Here is a 20,780-nt window from a genome sequence, read left to right on the forward strand (position 1 = left end):
TTCCATTGGATTATTGACTTGCACACAAATCATTCATGAATCGAAGTGGATCCAGCCCCAGATTTGCGGAATTTTAGCCACAAAGGAGAACCATACCAACAGGAATTGACGGTACATGGATAAGCTTATTCTGTGAACTTGCAAGGAAGTCTACTTATCTTTGAACTTGCAAGGAAGTAGACTAGGGATTGGATCATATTTGTGTTGTTCAAACCATTGCGCTAAACCGGTTTGAACATAGAACAATTGGATTGGATCATATTTGTGTTAATTTCAAATTGTAAAACTGAACGATGATCGCGAGCGTTGATTTTAGATCTAGCCATCCGCTCCGACTTCTCCGGTCTAAGTCCTCCTTCCTCCCCGTCTACCCGTCAGCTGGCCGCCGCACCCAAACCCAGGCTGCCAGCCGCCGCCGCGACCCACCACGCCACCATGTCCGCTGCCGCGGCTCTCCGGCCGACGGAGCCACTTCCCCTCCCGAGCGGGCTCTCCCTCTCGCCGCGCCTCAAGCTTCTGCTCACCTTCTTCCGCGCCGACCTCACCGTCCGGCCCCTCGACGAGTGGCAGCTCCAGTCCGCCCTCCTTGCCTTCCTTCGCGACCCGCCTCTCTCCCTCCCGCTCCTCCCCGACTCTGACCTCTCCGTGAGCCGCCTCCCTGACCTCCAGAAACGCCGCCGCGAGGAGCCCGTAGCCTCTGGGGTCCTCCACGTCCGCGACCTCTCCTTCCTCCGCCCCCGCGAGGGCGACGGCGAGGCCGAGGAGATGACCCGGGAGCAGGAGGAGGAGAAGTACTTCGAGTGGCGGAGCACCCTGGTCCAGAAGCTCGAAGGCATCGAGCTCAACCTCGAGGGGGTGAAGTTCCGGATGACCGTTGAGATCCCGTCGTCCGACGACTTCAGAACTATGAAGAAGACATGGGAGGATTTCTACTCCTCCGAGCTACTTAATAGCAGTATGAACTGGTTCCTGTATCGTGTTTTCTTGATTGCATTGCCGGCTTAGGTGGAGTCGGGATTGACATTTGCTGGTATCAGGGAATCCTGTGCGAAAGATAGCAAAAAGGCCAGACACCATTATTGTCCGTGGCGTGCCTTCCAGATGGTTTGCAGAGACAAGAGTATCATCCAAACCTTCCACGCTGGTCACCCACACTATTTTCTCAGCGCTTGGTAAAATAGGGTGAGCTTTGGTGTTCTCGAGTTTGTTTGGCTCATAGTCCACTATGTATCTTTTGCTGATTATCTAGTTAGTGCTTTTGCATCAGTGGGCTGCATCCCAAATGAATTAGTACTACAAGAAATGGAAACAGCAAAAGCCTAAAGACTTCTAAACTAACTGGGCATGACCAACATTTGGAATTTTATAGAAACCTAACACATCATTGTTGGATTCAGTGATTCAATTTTGTTTGTGTCGGCGGACTCTTGTTTTACTTGTACAACAATATTTATTCTCACGTACCTAACCCTCATGTTATCCTGAAAAGTGCATGGGTGTTACTGAATTGATGTGCATAGGCAAAAACCTGTATCACAGTTTTGGAGTTACCTTCCTCATTTTGTGTTTGTATTAGTCCATTTTTCTCTATTGTTTTCTGTACTTTGGTAATATGATACTTTCTTACATAAATTAGTAAATAGGTACTAGTGGTGATTGTAATTGACTAATTGTAATTCATGTGTAGAATATTCTGAATCATAACTAGAAAAAGGAAATCCAAAAACACACCATGATTAGTATACCACTTTTCAATAAACTGACAAGTTTGCAAAAATGATTTCCTGTGAATTGGCTTCACAGAAGTGGTGAGGCAGAGATCCTTCAATTTCATTTTTTTCATTGGTATCTGTATTCATCTAGTTTTTACCTGACTGGCCTTCAAAATAATATGATGAAAAAAATCTCAGTTAATTAGTATACTTTTAAAATTAGTACTTCCTTGCAACATTCTTCCATCCAAATTTCAGGAACCTAAAGATTGCCAATGATGATGAGATAGAAGCAAAAGGAGATGGAGCCAATAAGGAGCTCATATCTGGACTTAATTGCAAAGTTTGGGTGCAATTTGAGAACTATGATGACTTCGACGATGCAATGAAGGCATTATGTGGACGCTCTTTAGAGAAGGTAAGATTTCTTTTTCAGTTATGTATCATTTTTCAACGCTTCATTCTTATTAGAACACATAATGAAGCAACATGTGAAATCAGAGACATTTGCTTCATCTCTATATTTATGGCACCTAAGTTGATTCATAATTCATTCCATAAGGATTGAATTGTCTACCCGCAGTGCTATTGTATGGGCGTTCCATATCATTTGCCCTACTCAAGTGCTCATGCGCAACATAATCACATAAACATCTCAAATAGTTCTAGATATTATCAATCTTTGTTACTTTATGTAACATTTATGGCTTGCTTTCCACTCTCTTGTCTGGGAAACCCTGTGGAGAACCATTTCAGGATCTTGAAAGTGCCTAAGTTTGCAGTGCATGTACTGAAAACCTAATGAATTGTAGTAGTGTGCACTAATTTGAGTACACATATCATAAATTAGTAAAGGACAACAAAATCCGAAGCAGCTCGAAATGCTTGTACATATTGTAACCTTAAGTTCGAAGTATTGGTATGATAATTGACAGTTGCAACAATTGTTAGGAATTGCTCATTTCCTTGCATGTCTCTATTGAGTGGTAAGGTAACTGAGACAGCCTTTTCAAGAAGCATCATTTGTTCCACCTTAACACACATTTGAAATGATAACTTCTCTTTTTTTATACACTTAATGAGACACATTTGCAATACCTTTTCCTTTCAGAATTGGCTGATGACATCTAGGGATTGTTTGTATTCTATCATTTTGGAAACATAATGAGATCTAACTTCATTTTGTTTCTGAAGGAAGGATCACGGTTGAAAGTAGACTATGACGTGACTTGGGACCGTGAAGGTTTCTTTCGCATTGCTCAATATGAGCCAGCCCGTAACAATTTAGGGGAGAGGGATTCATTAGTGTCGGTTCATGGTCGGAGGAAACATCACACTTCACGAATTGAGTCAGATTATAGGAAGAGATTCAGGGTAAGTTACCATATCAAGGTTTCTTATTGTCTACTGTTCTATGTGGTGTGGGCAGCCTTCTTCAGAAAATTATTCATGTGAATGGTAGCTGCCATTTTTTTGTGGATCAACTTTTCATGGTTCTAGTGAAATACTGCCTGTTTTTGTTAATTTTCTGTAACATTGTTTCATTTCAAATTCTTGGTCGGTATATTCAGATGCTAGCCATTATTGTGGATTTTATATCTTACCAATTTCATTGTGTTCCACGTGCAACTATGTCCTTCTGTGTATATGCACTCAAAGTTCCCTTCTGTCTAATTGTCTATATGCACTCAAAGTTTCTAACCTTTTTTCCCCTTTGTTGTGACTCAGGATTGATGACGCAAGCCCATGGTATGACCGAGATTTCTTTGCCCTTTGGAGAGGGAAAACAGTTGCGTTGTACCAATGTATTGTTTCATTCTCAGATTTCAAGTTATAATATTTCTCCTTTGTTCACAATTAACCGAACAGAAAAATCCATTCTGATAGTTACTAATTGGTAGTTATTATTAGTATCAGTTTTATACTTGTTGATACCCTGAGGCCAGAGTGCACCACTAAACAAAACTGTTTTTTCTTTGCAAATAATTCTTAGCATATTGAGCATCAGTGCCTGAACCCATGCTCATTGATCAGTCACAATGGCATCTGAGTTCAGACTTCAGAGTAATGAATGATTTCAGAAATGAGCATAGGGACGGGTAAGCCTACACGTGCCAAGCTTTGACGATAGATCGGGTACAGCCGTACATCCGTGCTGGTGGGTCTTTCTAGAGACCAAAACAATACTCTTTCTGGTTTGGATAAGCTTTTTTCTGTGTAGAGGATCAAGGCTAAGGTCGAGAATGACAATTCAATGGAAGGGGATGTGCATCCCTGCCTGTGATAGGTGGATTTTGCAATTTGGCATTGGCGTTAAAAACGTTTGTGTGCAGTCACGGTGTCGATGTGGCACGTGATCATGCATCGACCTGCATTGAATCTTCTCGTCTAGAATGTCAACCAGCCGGTATATTTCCAAGCATCTAGAACAAGCTCACTTCTCGGATGGGTCGGTAAAACCGCATGCGAATGAGTGGGAGAAAGGACCATATGTCCACGACACAGATAAATTGTCATTATATGATACCAGTATCAGGAGATAAATTGTCCTCGACAGGCTACGAACTTTGCGAGATACCCATGATACAAGTATCAGGAGTTATATCCGAATTATCGATGCTTTATAAGCACTTTTGGGGGTAGCCACACACAAAAGGGGCTGCTGATGTACATTTTTACAGGCACGAAAAGAGGAGTAAAATCAACTCTAACAAAGGGAGGAAAGATAACCACGAAAATCTGATCTTTCTGGCTACCCAACTACACAAAATTTACAAACTACAGCACAAGACATCCTGCAAAGTTACCCCTTCTTTCGATGTGCATGGCTTCTCGGTGAAATCATCTCCTGAGCGCCGCCAGCGCTGCTGCTCCTCTTGCCATGCGAAGGAGGCGGCGCCACCACTATCTTGTCGCCGGCCTTGAAGCCAACGACATCCTTGCGTGGCTTCGTCGCCGTCGTCGCTGGTGATCTCCCGGCGCCCAGGGCTTCCTCCCCGCTCAAGATCGGCAAGAGGTACCACCAAATGGAGGTGCAGCAGATGGCGAACACCCTCCCGAACACCACGAGGCACAGCAGCAGCAGCGTCATGGCCAGCGGCCAGTAATGGCACGGACTCATCATCTTCCTTCCCCACGCCCAGGACCGCCGCACGCCGCCGGCCTTACTCTTCTTCGCCGGCTGCACGGTTGCCTTCGCTTGCACCGCCACGGGGTCTTCCTTGGGGCTGGCAGGCTCCGTGGGCGGCGTGGACGACTGCGAGGCCGGCTTGCCCTGCCTCTTCTTGGCGCCGGCGCCGGCCTGCTGCTCCTCCTCGTGCGGGAGCTTGACGACGATGGGCACCCACCCTTTTTTCTCCGACTGCACGAACCGGACCATGAGATGGTCGGCGTCCACGTCCGAGCCGACGCGCCGCAGGATCTTCTCCCGCTTGGCCTCCAGCTCGGACAGCACGACGGAGAACTTGTCCAGCCCCCGCGACGCGTAGGGGTTGTTGTTCCTCCCCTGCTTCGCCTTGCCTCCCGCCTTCGTCTTCGCCTTGGCGGCCGGCTTCCCGGCGCCGGCCGCGCCCTCCTCCTTGTCGACGTCCTTGAAGCTGCCCGCGCCGCAGAACATCATTTCTCGCATACCGTTTGCGACTTCCCCCCGTGTCGGGGACGACCAAGACTTCTTATAGAGCCCTGGACGTTGGAGCAACACTGCAAGCCTGAGCTGCTTGTGGCTTTTCGTCACGCATCGGCCTCGCCATCCATCCGTGCTGAGTCGTTCGTCCGGTCTCTGGACTCTGGGTGGGACGACCAGGACAAGAGAGGATGGCGCAGCCGCGCAGGGCAGTTCGCGCTTGGTCAAGCGTGGAGGGGCGAAGCAACTATTCAATCCATTTCCCCTGTCTTGTTTGCCACGTTTGACTCGGTGAATAGTCCGTGTGTTTCATTACCAAATGCAGGAATTTTCCAAGAGCATACCACGCTCGAGCTGACGTACGACGTTTCTTGTGCACTAGCTTGTTGCTAATTTTAATTTGCTACCCGTCCAACTCATCCAACCGATTCGATGCTTCACCACCAAAATACATTACATAGTTAAGGTGAGAATGTGTTATTCTATATGTTTAGTTTTTTTTTCGCGAATGCGCACGAGAGTGCGTATCTTTGCATTAGAAGAAGGAATGTTTATGTTACAAGAATGCCGTAGACGGCAGTGACAATTATTTGGTGACTACATTGTAATTAAGCACATCGAAGTTTTGATTAGAAGAGAGGCAGCTGTCATCTTTGTGCCAGGCAACGTAGGCCCTGAGCTCCCGCTTCGATCCAACGATTAGCTTCGATCTTGATCATGTGGAGCGTCTCGGCGATGGAAGCTGTCAAGCTTCTGAAACACCGCGCGTTGCGTTCCTTCCACAGCTGCCAGGACACGAGGGCGAAGAGCGTGTCGAGACCTTTCCTTCGCTCACCGGGTGCTGCTGCCCGAATTCGTCGCCACCAGCCCAAGGTGGTGACTGCGGCCTGAGGCAATTGGATTTCCAGGGCCCTGAGCACCAAGAACCATATCTCTCTGGTAAAGGAGCAAGTCGCCATGATATGATCTATATGTTTAGTTAAATGCGCTTGTACAGTAATTAAGTCCCTATCTTGCATTTAATTCCATCATCCAAAGTCTAACACACAGCTGAAACGGCCACTACTGCGCGCTGGTTTATTTCACGAGCGGCACGAGAGTTGAGCGTCGTTTTCACGGTCTCCATCGGTGCGTGCCAGTGATTAGTGATTACACACCTAACTTTCTGTGCAAGATTATGATGTCCTCGTCTGCACTGCATCCCTCGCGATGGGGCTGTTGACCTGCAGCTAGCCAGGTTTGATTGCTGGCCAAAGGCGTGGACTCTGAAGGAGCCCAGGTTTGTTTATATATGGAGACTGCAATTTAATCATCACGGCTCGTAAAGGTAAACAGATGCGTGCTTGAACTTGAACGGATCAAAGGCTGCGACTCTTCCATGCAGTCTCCCGGTATGTATCATATACTATTACATTTGGCGTCAGGTCAAACGAAAACAAGGGGGAGAATAGGCAAACCAGAGTTCCTGAGCTGACATAAGGTAGTTTGGATTTCCGTTGTGGTTAGGTTAACGAATTCTGTCATGTTCTGACTGACCAGTACGTGTATAGGATGAAGATGAGAGATTAGTATATACTCTGTCTGAAGAAGAACAGTCGGAAACCTAGCACGAAAGCGCGGTCAAGTGTCAGTTACTGAAGAATGATGTGGCGGCTAAGGATCAGCGTGTGCAAGGATGCAACACGTAGAGAAAATTCACTGATTGTCACCATCTGCTTACATCAGCTGTGTCTGAGAATCTCAATTATCATGAGGCTGTGCTTCCATTGATTAATGGACTCTGATAGCCGACCGATTGCTACGGACCGATTAGCTTGAGGTTCCTGTTTCTTGCACTTCAGGCTCAGGGTCAGGGCAGCTGATTATTCTAAACCTTCTGGACGGACTGTGTCGTAGTCAGCACTTATTAGTAGTGAAGAGTTGATAGATGCATAATGCAGATAAGTATTCTAAACAGTTTATGTACTGAAGAAAGGTTGCTGTCGCTTTCTTCACGCATGCTAGTATATATGCCACCATGCAAAGTCTTTCTGCTTGCCTTTGTTTATTTTTCTTTTCTTTTCGTTTTTTGATCGACTAGTTCAGACACTGCGTTGCAGCAAAGAATTACAATGCGCAGAAGTATTCTAAACAGTTTATGTACTGAGTTTGGATACTTGGAAATGATCTGTCGAAAATTAATGTCATAATAGCTTTTGCTAGGTGTTCCATCACATATTGTAACAAAAGATGATACTAGTAAAATTTGTATTTTGAAGACTGGGTCACCGAAGCATAATTTATTTGTGACTGAATGGAGTATATACCATGCATGATACAATCATACAAACTCTTCCTCGCTGGCCTAATTAGCCAGAGACCGGCCTACAAAAGATCCATTGCTCTTTTTACTGAGAAGAAAGAGAAGCACATGCCTAAAAGGCCTAATGCAGTGTACTGTATGGGCCAAGTACTCGACAATTCTGGGCTGACGTCCCAAGCAGAAGGATGCGCTCCGTCATATTCTCTCGTTCAGCCGCAGATTAGCAGGCCGCCTACGCTCACAAGCTCCTCCTCCTCCTCCCTCAGCCTCCTCTCCGGTGTACGGCTCCGACGAGATGGCCGCCCCGCTCCGGCGGAGCCTCCCCTCCCTTGGCCGCGCACTTCTCACGCCGGCGCCGGCGCGGATGCTCTCCGCGGAGGCCTCCGATGCCCTCGTTGAGATCAAGCCCGGGGAGATCGGGATGGTCTCCGGCATCCCTGAGGAGCACCTCCGCCGTAAGGTAACGCGGTGCATCTCTTCCCTCTCTTGTTTTTAGCTGGGAAATGGTAGCTGGTGTGGATCCATGCGGGCGTCTTGAGAGATGTTCGTTCTGGAGTCAATACGGGGACGCTGGGACTGGATCGTTGTGTCGGTTGTGGTTGGAGTATGGGGTGGGATACAGATGCTAAATCGTTGTTTTGTTATCGATTGGTCTGAAGGTCAAGCTGTGAACTAGAAGAATCTGTGTAAGATGTGGGTTTCCCCCATGTCGAGTTAGCGACCCAGTTCGATTCCTCTCCAAGAGGGTCTTCTGTGACAGGAATGGGCACGTTTATGCTTGCTTCTAGAAGTATTTGTGATGAAAATGGCAGGTCCGGGTCAGGAAACTGAGCATCTTCAGAGCCTAGATTATGTTGGGTGGATGTTAGTTGTCTAATTTTCAGCAGGATAGATGCGTGCAGGGTTAGTTACACTTAGATGCAACATATGTGAGCTTTGTGAAATCAATGTTGAGATAAAATATCAGAATCAGATTTGGATCTTATAGGAAGAAGCTTCACCTCATGAACACTATTGTTTGGTGTGCCATTGCCCATTGGTCTATTGTATCTTATAGAAAAGTAGCACTGTTATGTTTGAAGCTTTTAATATATACCACCATTTTTGCTCGATTGGCTTAAATACTAAACTTTCCAATCTTTATTGTTGTATTGTCCCATCACACAAGCTTGAGACCCAGATAACTGAATCAATGGTTCCCATTTCATTGGTCCTATTGTTGGTTCCAAGTAGCTATATGCCCATACTTACTGCGGGTTAAATGTTTGTGCATAACTAAAGCCTAAAGGTTCACAACTTCACATATAGCCAAGTCACTCAAGCGACAAAAGCATGCATGTCCCTGTTCTTTTGCATCCTGTGACATGTGGAGTGCAGGTCGTAGGTCGGCAGTCTAAAACCTCTCACCCACTCCAGAAGGAACTAAATTATCATTTTCCCAGTTTTAATTGGAAAATTATTAGTTAACACTTAACACACTGGACCATACTAAGCATGGATTCCATTTTCCTTTTTTGGTTGAACTGGCAGTATTGTCTGGTTTTATAAGTAGGACACTAACTATGTTTTGAGATGAAGAGGGTCAATTATAACAGATATGTTCACTGCTGATATATTCTGGTTTTTGTTATTGTAATTTATGCATCTCAGCCAATGGGAATGTTTCAGTTTCTTCTTCACAACTGGTCAGCTTATCCTTGTGAATTGTCAGGTTTTAATTTATTCACCAGCTAGGACTGCATCCCAGCAAGGTTCAGGCAAAGTCGGGAGGTGGAAAATTAACTTTTTGTCAACCCAAAAGTATGCTTCCTGTTCTGCTTTTTTATCCTATTTTGCCTCCCTGAATCTTATCCCTAAGGCTTTGTTGCTGTCAGATTGGCTACCTTAATAGATTTATCTTACAGTTACATGTTACCAACTTCCAATTGTTGATGCACTGCTGAAGTGCCTTTCTCCAATCACTTAATGTCACTACAAAATTACATGGTCTTAAGATGGAATGGGAGTATATACCCAGAGATTAATACTTGAGTATGCATTGCGATTTTCAATGCTTTTGTAGAGTCTTAGCTTTCTCTTAAACTCTCCTATTATTCTTATTTGTTACTGGAACTTCAGTAACATCATACAATTTAGATCTGCCAATACTCGTATTGTTTATTATTGTTTTTTTTTTTGGGGGGGGGGGGGGGGGGGGGGGGTGGGTTGGGTGGGGTTTAAGTGCCATAATTTTGGTTTGCACTACTCACACCCTTGGAAACTGCATTATGACTTTACCATCCGTCTGATGTAATGATGGGTTCTTCTGTTGTGTAGCAGCTTGTTGTAGGGTTATAATTCTATAAAATGGTGTGAATGCAAAATGCCCCTTGGCCAGTACACCAGATGCTGGACCAGTGTGGTCATTTCTCCTTATTTTCATTTTTTGGACGTAGACCATATGTCATGCATGTTTGTATGGGGTTCTCAGATTGCATCAGAGCTTATTAAATTATTTGACTGCAAATGAAGTAAGTAATTAGACAACTGCTGCAGTTTGTTTTATCGTTTTCTCGTAAATAAAGGCCTGATTGGTTTGCTTCCAAAATTTGCCATGCCAAAGATTTGGCAAGCCATGATTTTGGCTAGTATTTGGTTTTCTACCAAAACTTGTCAAACTCTCACATTTGGCTTGCCAAATCTATGGCAATTTTTTTGCCCAACTTTTAGCTTGCCAATTCTTTGGCATGGCAAATTTTGGAAGCCAACCAAGCAGGCCCTAAATCCCCCCTCCCCGACATCCTCTGACAAATTGGTTGTCATTTGAATCCATGCTAGGTGGGAGAACCCGTTGATGGGATGGACATCTACTGGGGACCCATATGCTAATGTCGGTGAAGCAGGACTTACGTTCGACAGTGCGGAGTCAGCAAAGGCGTTTGCTGAAAAACATGGATGGAATTATGTGGTGGGTTTCATTTTTTCCATGTAGATATCACACGAAAATTAGATGCTCTATTTGCAATTGCTACTTCAGGCCTATTTGGAAAGATTGAAGCAAGCTTGAATGGCACTCTTTTTAACATGTGGCTGGGGTCTTTTTACTCCTCCTTTTATCTTTATAAAGTTAATTTTTGAGGAAGCAATTATAGGGTATTGATGCTTAGTTGTCTAACACAGCAGTGATGGTAGACAAACTAGATCTGTTTGTGGTTCATCTATTGAGGTAGAAATGAACATAGACTTCAAGATGCGCACTATATATAGTTTTTTTTCAGTTATAATGAGTTTTTTTAGTAATGTTAATTTCCAAATAATAGTTATTGCTCTACTGTCACATACTAGTCCCTCGATAGCATTTTCATACTGATTTTTGTCAACTAGTGGAAAACATGAGGTTGATGACAATATCTAGTGTGAGGGTGTAGTGCTCTACTTTGTCTAAAATGTCTTACTGCCTACTTTTTTTCTCAAGCTAATCGTGAAATGCTTTTCGATGCAAATTATTTGCTTCCAGTTTGTACTTGTGCTGCTTGCTTTAAGTTCTATCTTTTCAAGTTGCAACCACTATAACTTCGTTTGATGTAGTATTGCACTATACCTGGTGGTAGTGTTAGAAGTACCCTTATGTATATGTTACTAGAGTTCTTTCTGTGTACTCCGATCTATTGTGGTATTGCCCCTATGGGGCTATTATTCAACACAAGTGCTATACTGCTATTGATAACCGGTAGATCACTCTACAAAACCTACTGTTGATTTCCAATTCTACTGGCGCTTGTAGCTTTCTTGTTGAATGCATATAGTGTTTCGTTTTATTTCTGAACTAAATTGAAGCCATATTTTCATTGTATTTTTTTCTAGATATATTCTTTTGGGCTACTGTTGAAGTATCCAATGATTTGAAATGAGCCTCTAAGGTTTCTTAAAAATGCAGGACTATACTTACATTGCCTCTTTTTTTGTAGGTTCGGAAACGCCATACACCTCTTCTGAAGGTATGTATGTCTCCCTACATATCCTTGTTGACTTGTTAATGCTTTTCTTTTACCATGTATTTAGATCCTACAAAGTTGTCTTGTCATCTTCTTGCAAAGTTTATCTTATACAGCTGTATATTGTCAACAGTGCATCTGTTTCTTTTCCCAGTGCAGTACAAACCCTCACAGCTATATATTCTATCTGAATTACAAATGCCATTGTGGCGGTAGAATATACTATTTCCTCAGTGTATGTGTTGTGTGCATGTTTTAGTGCAATGCCAAGTCATAGGAAGTAATTTAAGTTTCAAGTAAGAACTGTGAAGTGAAAGACACTTGTTAGCAGGCACGGAGCCAGCGGTGGGGCTAGGGGGGCTCCAGCCCCCCCTACCGCTCGCGAGCAAGCGAAGCCCCGTAGAGCCGTCGTCTGAAATTTCAGCTGTAGATGTATAGGTAGGAGGGGCTAAGATTTGCTGAATCTCTTTTCTTGCTAATTGCCGTTGTTTAGCCCCTCCTAAATTTTTTCCTAGCTTCGTCCCTGCTTGTTAGGGACAAGATCCATAAAGTTTTTCCAGATATATTAATGATGCTTTAATGAAATGGTATGCAATCTTGTTTCCAAGATATATTCTCTTTCCACATGACACCTTGCTGTAAATGTATTCTTTGTATATATGTAATATGCAAGATAGTGAACCATTGAGTGCTGGAAGCCTGGAACAACTGAGATCCAAGTTTCTGTTCTATAGATGAATACTTAATTTGCATGGGTGGACTGTACGGTGAAAAATCAGTCAGATTATGAAAATTCAGCTGCAAAATATTGACAAAATTTTAGTCTTTCTTCATACAAGATTTCTACCTTAGAAGTATCTTTTTGGTTTAGAAGCCTTTTTTGAACTCTATTTATTGCAATCTATCTACTACACATCTTATTACCTGAACTAAATTTAAAAGCATTTCACAAGTAAACGGCCTTATTTTTCTGTGTGCAACTTGGCATGTCTTAGCATGTTTGTACATGATAAATACAATAGTATCCATCTTTGACATAAACATGTTAAATGCTACAGTGTACCTTAGTGCTGATTGTGTGGATAAAGATTATGCGATGCTTGTATAATGTGTGGCAGAGGCAGTGTGAGGGGGGTGGTGTTCAACCTAGTGAGGGAGTTGTGCTGTGGATTATTAAGACGACGGTTCGAATAGTAGAGGAGGTAGGAGTTCGGGTCTGACTTGTGTGGGTGCTTGTGTGTGCGTGAGCTCATTCTGGTTGAGGTGGGGATTACCTTACCTTGGGGTGAGGGAGGGATTGACCATCATGGGTAACACCAGCATGGAGAAGGGCAGAAGGGAGGAAAAGGAATTGTAAAGGTTGGATTGCGAGCAAATGCGCTCACAGCGCAGTGGTGGCTCCTCGCGTTGTGGAGGCCACCTGTCGAGTTCGATTCCCAGTCTTGGGATCAGCTGGGTGTTGCACCGGGGATTTTACCCTGAGGGAACTGAGCGTGTGTGTCAGTAGGGTGTGCGTGCGTGTGCTCGTTAGATGTGTTTTGAGATTTCTCGGGCAGTCTCACCTATATTTGAGCGTGCGGTCAGTATAGTTGTCCATATGAGTCTTACATGATATGCCAGTGCTCCTGGTCTAGTTAAAAAAAAGAGGTTTGATTGAAAGGAAAGAGGTAATGGGCACTTGAAATGGGTAACCTGCTGCTGATGGTAGCATTTGTCCGATTTCTTGATGTTCACATGTTGCATGGCCACTGTATGTCCCCTTTTAAGAAAGTTGTTCGAGTCCTTCAACATTTTTTTTATAACTGAGAAGTCAGAGGTTGGGAAGAAAAAGCCAAATTTGGCGTTAATGCTGTAGATACGATGAATATGAATGTGTGAACTATGGAACAGTTGGCGGAGTTTTACCATCCTGGTTGACTCTTGAACCCTATCTTTCGTTAGCGGGATGTGGATAAGGACAGGCTGCTAGGTGCTAGCTGCCATATACTTCGTAGGTTGAATCGATGTTTCTGTTGATGCAATGTGACTGCTGTTTTGGCAGTTTTCTCACGGTGCATGCATTCTTACATGTAAGACATATACCTGCAAAGAATTAGGTTTGTTATCCCTGAGACCAGCGATTTTGCTTTAGCATTTGAGGTATGTGTTGTTCACTACTCCCTCCGTTCCTTAATATAAGCCATATAGATTTTTAAAGAAAATTCCAAAATATAGTTACGTATCAGCTCCCACGCCAATTAGTTTGGAAACCTTCCCACCGTACATAGCACATGCCCCAACCAATCCCTTAGATTTAGGAAGCAATCTGATTGGGAGAGAGAAGATGGCCTGATTTTCCTTTTTTTCCTCGGTCTCACATCCTTCCCCAAGCCGTGCGTTAATATTGGTGCTAAAAACTATATGGCTTATATTAAGGAATGGAGGGAGTATTATGTTATGCCAGAATTAGAATTACAAGCAGCAAGTGCATTACTACATCAAAACACAATTATTTGATAAACAGTAAGGAACAGATACGGGCATACAGGTGATATAGTATCGAAGTTAAAAATTTGCATGCTTGTGGAATGTTCTGAAAGCTAAACAGTAAGGCCAATAATCCACCTCCTTATCCTTAGCTATTTCTGTACTTGCCTGGCACTGTACAAGTCTGATCCAATTATTTGATGCATCGTGCATGCTATTGGGTTGTAGTGACCGTCCGGGTACAGGTCCAACCAGGCGATGGAACTGGCTCATTACCGGTAGTCTTTGCTTGACTGGACTTTAACTTTTGGTACGGCTGCCAGGACCGAGCTGTACTTTACCTTAATGTTATAGAAGCAATTGCTAGTTTAAAGCAATACAGTTGCTGCCATAAGCTTGCTTTGGGACATTTCAAAGTAGTGTATCTATTTATATTGCATGAACTTCAGAAATGATTTACCTTTCTGTCGCTATGCTTCATTCGAAGGTGATAACTTGCATTACTGTCTAGCCAATTGCATCATTTGGTGTCTGTCACATGTGAGATATGGCTCACATATGCCATGTTTTGTGCTAATAGAATAATTGTGTTTATGTTTGAATTGATATTTTTCGTTCTGATCACTGATCGGCGTTGCTGAAAATACATAGGCTTGGTTGTGATAACCGGATTGTTTTTTAACCATGCAGCCTAAGGCTTACGCTGAGAACTTCAAGTGGAGAGGCCCCCCGAAGGCGGAGCAAGCATGAGCCCAAGAGCTCTAGTCTGTGAGCCTGACATTGGGACCATGTTGTTTTCCTCCTGAGCTCTAGACCTTGTGAGCCTGACATTGGGACCATGTTGTTTTCCTCCTGGACCGCCTTTGCTTTCAACGGTGTCCGTTGTGAAAGTACGAGCTAGAATATGCATCTATCAAACTTGCAATAGGCATGATCTGCAATCAAACAAAATAGTATCCTTCCGAAACGTTTGATCGTGGATGGCATTGTTGTATTTCAATCCTGTGTGCTTGCTTGGCTGGTATCTGAAAAATCATGCCATTTCTGAGTTGAATGATGATGCCTACTTGCTTTTGGCTATATCACACATGAGCTGCCAGTCTGCTACGTACGCACGACCACTCTTGCATGTCCGTGTGTTCATGGGCAACCCATAGTTATGAAATGAGAAAAATCAGGTAGTAGGTCAGTTTCATGAAAGTACAGGTTATATTTCCTTTGCATTCTCCAGTCGACATCTTATATTTACTCCAGATTTCGGAACTGGGTCTACATCCTATGGACTTCGCGAAAGAGGAAACTGATCGGTTCTAAACATGCAGCTAGCAGCTTCGCCTACGCACTTGATTTCATTGCAGTGTACACTGGATGCAGCTCAAGCAAGCTTCCCTAACTCTCTTTAATCTCCTCGGAGCTGTGGCCAACGGATGCGTCGGCGTCGGCGGTACGGAACCTCCAGGTGAAGAGGTAGTCTCTGGACTCGCAGTGCAGCCGGCTGACGTCGCAGGGTACAGCGATGGAGGTGAGCTTCCCGTCGTCCTCCCACTCGATCTTTGCCGTGCATGTGAACGCCCCGTACGTCTCCGGCAGGGAGGACTGGTCGGCTACCACCAGCGCCACCTCCCCGCTGATCCTCCTCGACGTGGCAGCCAAGGCGTCGAGCCACGGGCACTCGGGCTGCCCCACCATCTCCTTGTACGCGTCGTTCACGAGCCGGACGCGGTTGCTGGAGTCGGAGACCACCGCCGGGAGCGCGTCGACCTCCAGCTCCACCTCCACCTGAACCGCCGTCTTCGAGACGGCGTCGGTGCAGGTCGCGCCGGTGCGGTGGATGCACCCGACGTGGATGGCAGAGCACACGGGGCGCACCGCCCGCGGCGAGATGACCTTGGGCTCCAGCAGCTTCCGCAGCAGGTCGCGCTCCACGGGGACGTCCCTCCCCTCCGCCGCCACCTTTGCGAGGTCGTCGGCGCCCGCACTCGCCGGCGGGAGCGACGGCGGAGGGAGGCGCGCACTGACCTGGACGTCCGCGGACGCATGCGCGCCCGTGGCCGCCGCGCACCGGAGAGGCGGGTACGGCGTCGCCGCTCTCTTCCGCTTGGCGGGCGACTGCGCGCCAGAGCCCGACTTGGGCGGCGACACCGGCACGACGGTGGGGCGGCCGCGTTTCCGCGCGCGGCACGGCCTGCTCTGCAGATGGCACAGCACGCGGTTGGCGGCCACGACGCCCTCGGCCGCGGCCTGCGCCACCGGCGACGCCGCCGCCGCCGCCAGTGTGGGCTTGGGCGCGATGGGCCGGAACCGCGCCAGGATCTCGTTGGCCTTGACGGCCGTGTCCGCCTGCTGCACCATGGCCATGGCGAGGCGCGCTGCCAGTGCCGGCGGACTCGCGAGCTGAGGCTCGGGGGCCAGTGGTCAGTGGAGTCGATCACTCTGGGGCGGAGACGACGACGGAGAGCACGGCGTTGGGGGCCCGGACGGGGCAGGCGCGGCTTAAGAAGGACGGGGCGGCCAATCGGACGCGCGCAGAGGGAGGGGCACGTGGGAGAGCGCGGCGGGGTACGTGGGCGACCGGCGGGGACGCTGCCGACACGTAGGCGGAGCCGAGTCGCGGGGCGCGTGCTTTGGAGAGGAAGGGCGGGTTGGGTGGATTCCAGCGGGAGAGAGCCTGGGACGAGGGCGAGGGGGCTGCACTGCATGCGGGTCGCTTGGCCGCTTCCGCTTGCGTTGCCCCTCGATCGCCTTCGCCATGCCGCGCTGCCTCGGGCGCCTCGTCCTCGTTCCCCGCGGCGCGTTCCGCTGGCTGGGACGCGCGCGCGGGCACTGGCTGGCTTGCTGCCGTGCGGGGGCCATTCATGGGGCGTGGCGAGTGGGCGTTGCTAGGTTTCATTGGCCAGGATTGCGGCATTGCCCACCAACCAGCGGCGTATATACTCCTACACAAGCAAGTGTAAGCACTTTACTCTCTTGTGTTTTTGAGAACTTCCACCGGATTGTTAACCACAAACATGATTACATGAACATGCTTGCACTACGTTAACGTGTCTGCACGTGCTGTTGGTCACCGCTCGTATAAACTTGAGAGAAATCTGTTAGATCTAGCTGCAATGACAAATGCGTCATCTCGTCGATGAATTAAGGGAGAAGTCTGTATTTGGCACTGAAACAAATCACTCTTTTGTATTTGACATTGAAAATTTTAAACTTCCTTATCTAGCATCAACTTGAAAATTCCTTCCGTATATAGCACTTCCGTTCATTTGATGCACTAACGGTGTCGAGTGCCACCTAAAATAACATATATGCCCTTCTATGTACCAGTAACATATAGTGCCAGATAGAAAAATAAATAAATGGACATAATGTCAAATAAGAAAAACATAAATATCACAAATATACTTGTGAATGAAACATATCATTTTGATAATTGAAGAGTGACAATAATAATCAATAAATTTGATGCACAAACTTTACAAATCTGACCACATTGTCGGCGTACTTAAAAAAAAAATGTAAACACCTGTGTTCCCACAAATCTTGGCGGGAACATCTGCAGCTCGTTCCTGAACATCCAAGAAAACCTCACAATATGAGCAGAGCTTATAGGTTACCAAAGTCACTGCGGGTGACATTGACCCACTCCTTCAACATTGTGTCAGCAGAAAAGAGAATTCCATGCCTCCATCTGGATTGATTCAAGAGATCACCTAGCTTTCTGTAGGGAGGTCAACACCAGAGATTAATAGGTTAGTACTTTGTAACCAATAGCAGTGTCACCAAATGGTTCGTCAGTTCAGTTACGTAAATTGTACATGAACACATTATTGATTTTTTTTTTTTTGAAAGGTAAACAATAGTGGATCTGGCTCTATACTTTTATCTGTAACAGTAGTTTCTGCAGCGGATAAAAAAGAATTGTAGCTCACCTCCGGGTGTGCTACTACTTACAATTGTCCGACATATATAATGGAAAGAAATATCCGACTTCGCCCTCTGGAACAAAGAATCAGACCACCTTATCATAAAAATCACACGACATTGACCCAATCGAGTTTACCAAAGAAATTGAAATTTTCAGAATTGCCTAAGCGCATATTGAAGGAGTAGCACAAATATGTCAGTGATCAGTTAAACAACCAATATGCTGAATTTCGCAAGCACCGTAGTAGCAGCAGGAATTCGTGTGTTTACATTTTTTTTTGTTTTTTTTTTAAGTACGTTGACAATGTGGTCAGATTTGTGAAGCTTGTGCATCAAATTTATTGATTATTATTGCCACTCTTCAATTAGCAAAATGCTATGTTTCATTCACAAGTATATTTGTGATATTTGTGCTTTTCTTATTTGACATTATATTCATTTATTTTTTTTCCATCAGGCACTATATGTTGTTGGTACATAGAAGGGCATATATGTCATTTTAGGTGGCACTTGACACCATTAGTGCATCAAATGGACGGAAGTGTCATATACGGAAGAAATTTTTAAGTTGATGCTAGATAAAAAAAGTTCAAAATTTTTAGTGCCAAATACAAAAGAATGATTTGTTTCGGTGCCAAATACAGAATTCTATCGTGAATTAAACGTTGGTGACGAACAGTCTTTGAGCTGTTGAGCACGTGGCGTGCAACAGGGCTAGAGATAATAGCCAGACTTGGATGGGACGGGACGCTTGCGTACGTCGTCCAATGCATGCGTCTTCCGTTCCGTCCTCTAGTCAAGCTCAAATTTACTGTGTTTAATTTCTCAGGAATCGGGCGTACTACCTATCCTAGCTTTTCAGTCGAAATCTACAGATATAAATAAGCCAGTACTGTACCATACATGATACGTACTCACTGAGTCCTAGATAACCGTCAACGTTTGTGTGCGTGGCACAAGTTTAACTGGATTCGTAGAAAATACATATAATATTTATATTTTTAAATAAATTTATTAAAAAATTAGATTCAGAGATCCTTCTAATGATGCTAATTATATACCATAAATATTAATATTTTTAATATATATTTAGTCAAAATTGTTTCTCAAAAAACAAAAATAACAAATATTTAGGGACATGTATTATTACTATTGGCGTAAAAAACCGGTCACTGTTGGCTAGTCACCCTTTCTAGGGCCCGTTTGTTATCCCTGCTAAAATTTAGCTACTAAATTTTAGTCACTTTAGCTACTAAGGGCCTATTAAGTTTTCTATTTTGATCAAAACTTTTGGTGTTTTATTCTATCTTTTGGCAAAATAGATCTAAACATTATAGGTAAAAACAACAAAACTTAGGCTGCAAAACTTTTGGCATTTGAGACCCCAGAGGTCAAAAATTAGGCAAAAAATATCTTAGAGGCGCGTGCTGTATCTACGTGACTAAAGTTTTATTATGCATCTAAACACCAAATATCAAAAATTTAAATGACAAAAATTTTACAGCAAAAGATGAGCGACAAAAGTTTTGCCATTCCAAAGCGACCACGGGCCTAGCTTTTTGGTAGCCAGCCGCACGAGACCAACCGGGCCGGGGCGCGTCGCCTCGTCGTCTCTCCGTCTCCCCGCCCGGGAACCGAGAGCTAGCCTGCCTTTTGGATGCTAGTAATCGTTTTCTGCTGCATGCGCGGCATGCGCTGCGCGCCGTGGCGAGCGGACAGGAAGGGGGTGCGACGAGTGGCCGCGCTGCCATTGGCGGGCGCGGGTGCGTGGTCGACGCATGCCGCGCGCGCAGGCGCTCCCTGCCCCGGCGAGTGGGGGCGGCCGGCCCGAGCGTGGCGGGGTCAGGGGTCAGGGGTCTCAGAGAGAGGACCCGGCGCGCGTCGCGAGGGCTGCGACGACGCCAGACCGCCGGACACGCCTGTGCTGGAGCTAGCAATGCAGCGGTCATACTTATCAGATATGATATAGCGTCTCTCACAACGAAACAACGTTAACGACGAAGCGAACAGGTGATGATCCGGTGCTTCTGCCGCCTGTGCGCGCTGCGCTACAGCTGTTGGCGAGGAGCCATGCTACAGTTAATGCGAGCCTTTGCTGCTGCAGTTCGTTCATGCTTCATGGGCACCAGTGATCGACACTGGATGTTTTGTTTTGTAGACGATCTTTCCGTAACGACGTGTTTGTAGTATATATACAGTATAGCTGTATAGGAGTATACTCCACATGGACTTGGATCACCTTTTTCTCTTGAGAGAAACGGTTTTTTCTAGCTGTGACTTTGTGGGAACCATTCGCTGCGTCTCGATTCAACCGTGAGTCTGTGACTGACTAATTTCTGCTGCTTAGCTCAAGAAGAAAACAAAGGTCACCGCATTTGGGCCCTATAAGTACAAAGCGACAGCGAAACTGCGGAAATCGAGCTCGTCCCCTCGAGGGCAAAATGGACTGGGCCTAGTCCGGCCTAATACTTAGTTTTTGGTCTTTGTGGCTTCACGAAAAAGCCCAAACCCCGATCCGATCCTCGTCGCGCGAACCGGCTTCCCTAAACAACGGCGTTGTTGCTGCAAAACCATACGACGTGTTCTCCCACGATCGTTACTCAAATTCTATTTGATTAGGATTAAGAGAGATTTTTTTTTCGCAAAAAAAGGATTAAGAGAGATTTACTACTAGCACTTCTAATTCTATTAGGATTGCGTATAGAATTCTACTCGTAGAGTGCTTTAGAGGGGACTCATATATAAATAAAAGGTGGAAGTCATAAATATCAACTAAACTAATA

At 45.5% G+C, this 20,780-nt stretch overlaps 4 protein-coding genes across 5 annotated transcripts; 2 read left to right on the top strand and 2 right to left on the bottom strand.

The window, feature by feature from the left end:
- The first annotated feature begins 349 nt into the window (after positions 1-349).
- On the top strand, positions 350-3,701 carry LOC136547049 (uncharacterized). Of its 2 annotated transcripts, XM_066539015.1 has the most exons (5): positions 350-955; positions 1,038-1,182; positions 1,971-2,130; positions 2,907-3,086; positions 3,441-3,701. In XM_066539015.1, exons 1-5 carry the CDS (start codon positions 436-438, stop codon positions 3,444-3,446), a joined length of 1,011 nt encoding a protein of 336 aa, XP_066395112.1. In that variant the 5' UTR covers positions 350-435; the 3' UTR covers positions 3,447-3,701. The 2 variants fall into 2 exon arrangements, with proteins under 2 accessions (XP_066395112.1, XP_066395113.1); XM_066539016.1 differs by lacking the exon at positions 3,441-3,701 and having other exon boundaries at positions 2,911-3,069.
- Positions 3,702-4,323: 622 nt separating this feature from the next.
- On the bottom strand, positions 4,324-5,509 carry LOC136547050 (uncharacterized). The gene has a single exon (XM_066539017.1). The coding sequence runs from the start codon at positions 5,338-5,340 to the stop codon at positions 4,516-4,518; it is 825 nt and encodes a 274-aa protein (XP_066395114.1). The 5' UTR covers positions 5,341-5,509; the 3' UTR covers positions 4,324-4,515.
- A 2,290-nt stretch (positions 5,510-7,799) lies between these two features.
- LOC136542519 (NADH dehydrogenase [ubiquinone] iron-sulfur protein 4, mitochondrial-like) lies at positions 7,800-15,130 on the top strand. The gene is made up of 5 exons (XM_066535001.1): positions 7,800-8,096; positions 9,348-9,436; positions 10,454-10,583; positions 11,584-11,613; positions 14,767-15,130. The coding sequence occupies exons 1-5, from the start codon at positions 7,932-7,934 to the stop codon at positions 14,824-14,826; spliced, it is 474 nt and encodes a 157-aa protein (XP_066391098.1). The 5' UTR covers positions 7,800-7,931; the 3' UTR covers positions 14,827-15,130.
- A 249-nt stretch (positions 15,131-15,379) lies between these two features.
- LOC136547051 (uncharacterized) lies at positions 15,380-17,059 on the bottom strand. Its single transcript, XM_066539018.1, has one exon. The coding sequence runs from the start codon at positions 16,432-16,434 to the stop codon at positions 15,466-15,468; it is 969 nt and encodes a 322-aa protein (XP_066395115.1). The 5' UTR covers positions 16,435-17,059; the 3' UTR covers positions 15,380-15,465.
- Between the last annotated feature and the right edge of the window lie 3,721 nt (positions 17,060-20,780).

The sequence above is a fragment of the Miscanthus floridulus genome, chromosome 3 (assembly GCF_019320115.1).
Source record: "Miscanthus floridulus cultivar M001 chromosome 3, ASM1932011v1, whole genome shotgun sequence".
NCBI lineage: Eukaryota > Viridiplantae > Streptophyta > Magnoliopsida > Poales > Poaceae > Miscanthus > Miscanthus floridulus.

What these genes read in the sequence shown, in the direction of transcription:
- LOC136547049 (XM_066539015.1), top strand. Translation starts at nt 436, where the DNA reads ATGTCCGCTGCCGCGGCTCTCCGGCCGACGGAGCCACTTCCCCTCCCG. An exon ending in CTCCGAGCTACTTAATAGCA is followed by an intron (nt 956 to 1,037) that starts GTATGAACTGGT and finishes TGCTGGTATCAG; the next exon opens with GGAATCCTGTGCGAAAGATA. An exon ending in TCAGCGCTTGGTAAAATAGG is followed by an intron (nt 1,183 to 1,970) that starts GTGAGCTTTGGT and finishes TCCAAATTTCAG; the next exon opens with GAACCTAAAGATTGCCAATG.
- LOC136547050 (XM_066539017.1), bottom strand. Translation starts at nt 5,340, where the DNA reads ATGCGAGAAATGATGTTCTGCGGCGCGGGCAGCTTCAAGGACGTCGAC.
- LOC136542519 (XM_066535001.1), top strand. Translation starts at nt 7,932, where the DNA reads ATGGCCGCCCCGCTCCGGCGGAGCCTCCCCTCCCTTGGCCGCGCACTT. An exon ending in AACATGGATGGAATTATGTG is followed by an intron (nt 10,584 to 11,583) that starts GTGGGTTTCATT and finishes CTTTTTTTGTAG; the next exon opens with GTTCGGAAACGCCATACACC. An exon ending in GCCATACACCTCTTCTGAAG is followed by an intron (nt 11,614 to 14,766) that starts GTATGTATGTCT and finishes TTAACCATGCAG; the next exon opens with CCTAAGGCTTACGCTGAGAA.
- LOC136547051 (XM_066539018.1), bottom strand. Translation starts at nt 16,434, where the DNA reads ATGGCCATGGTGCAGCAGGCGGACACGGCCGTCAAGGCCAACGAGATC.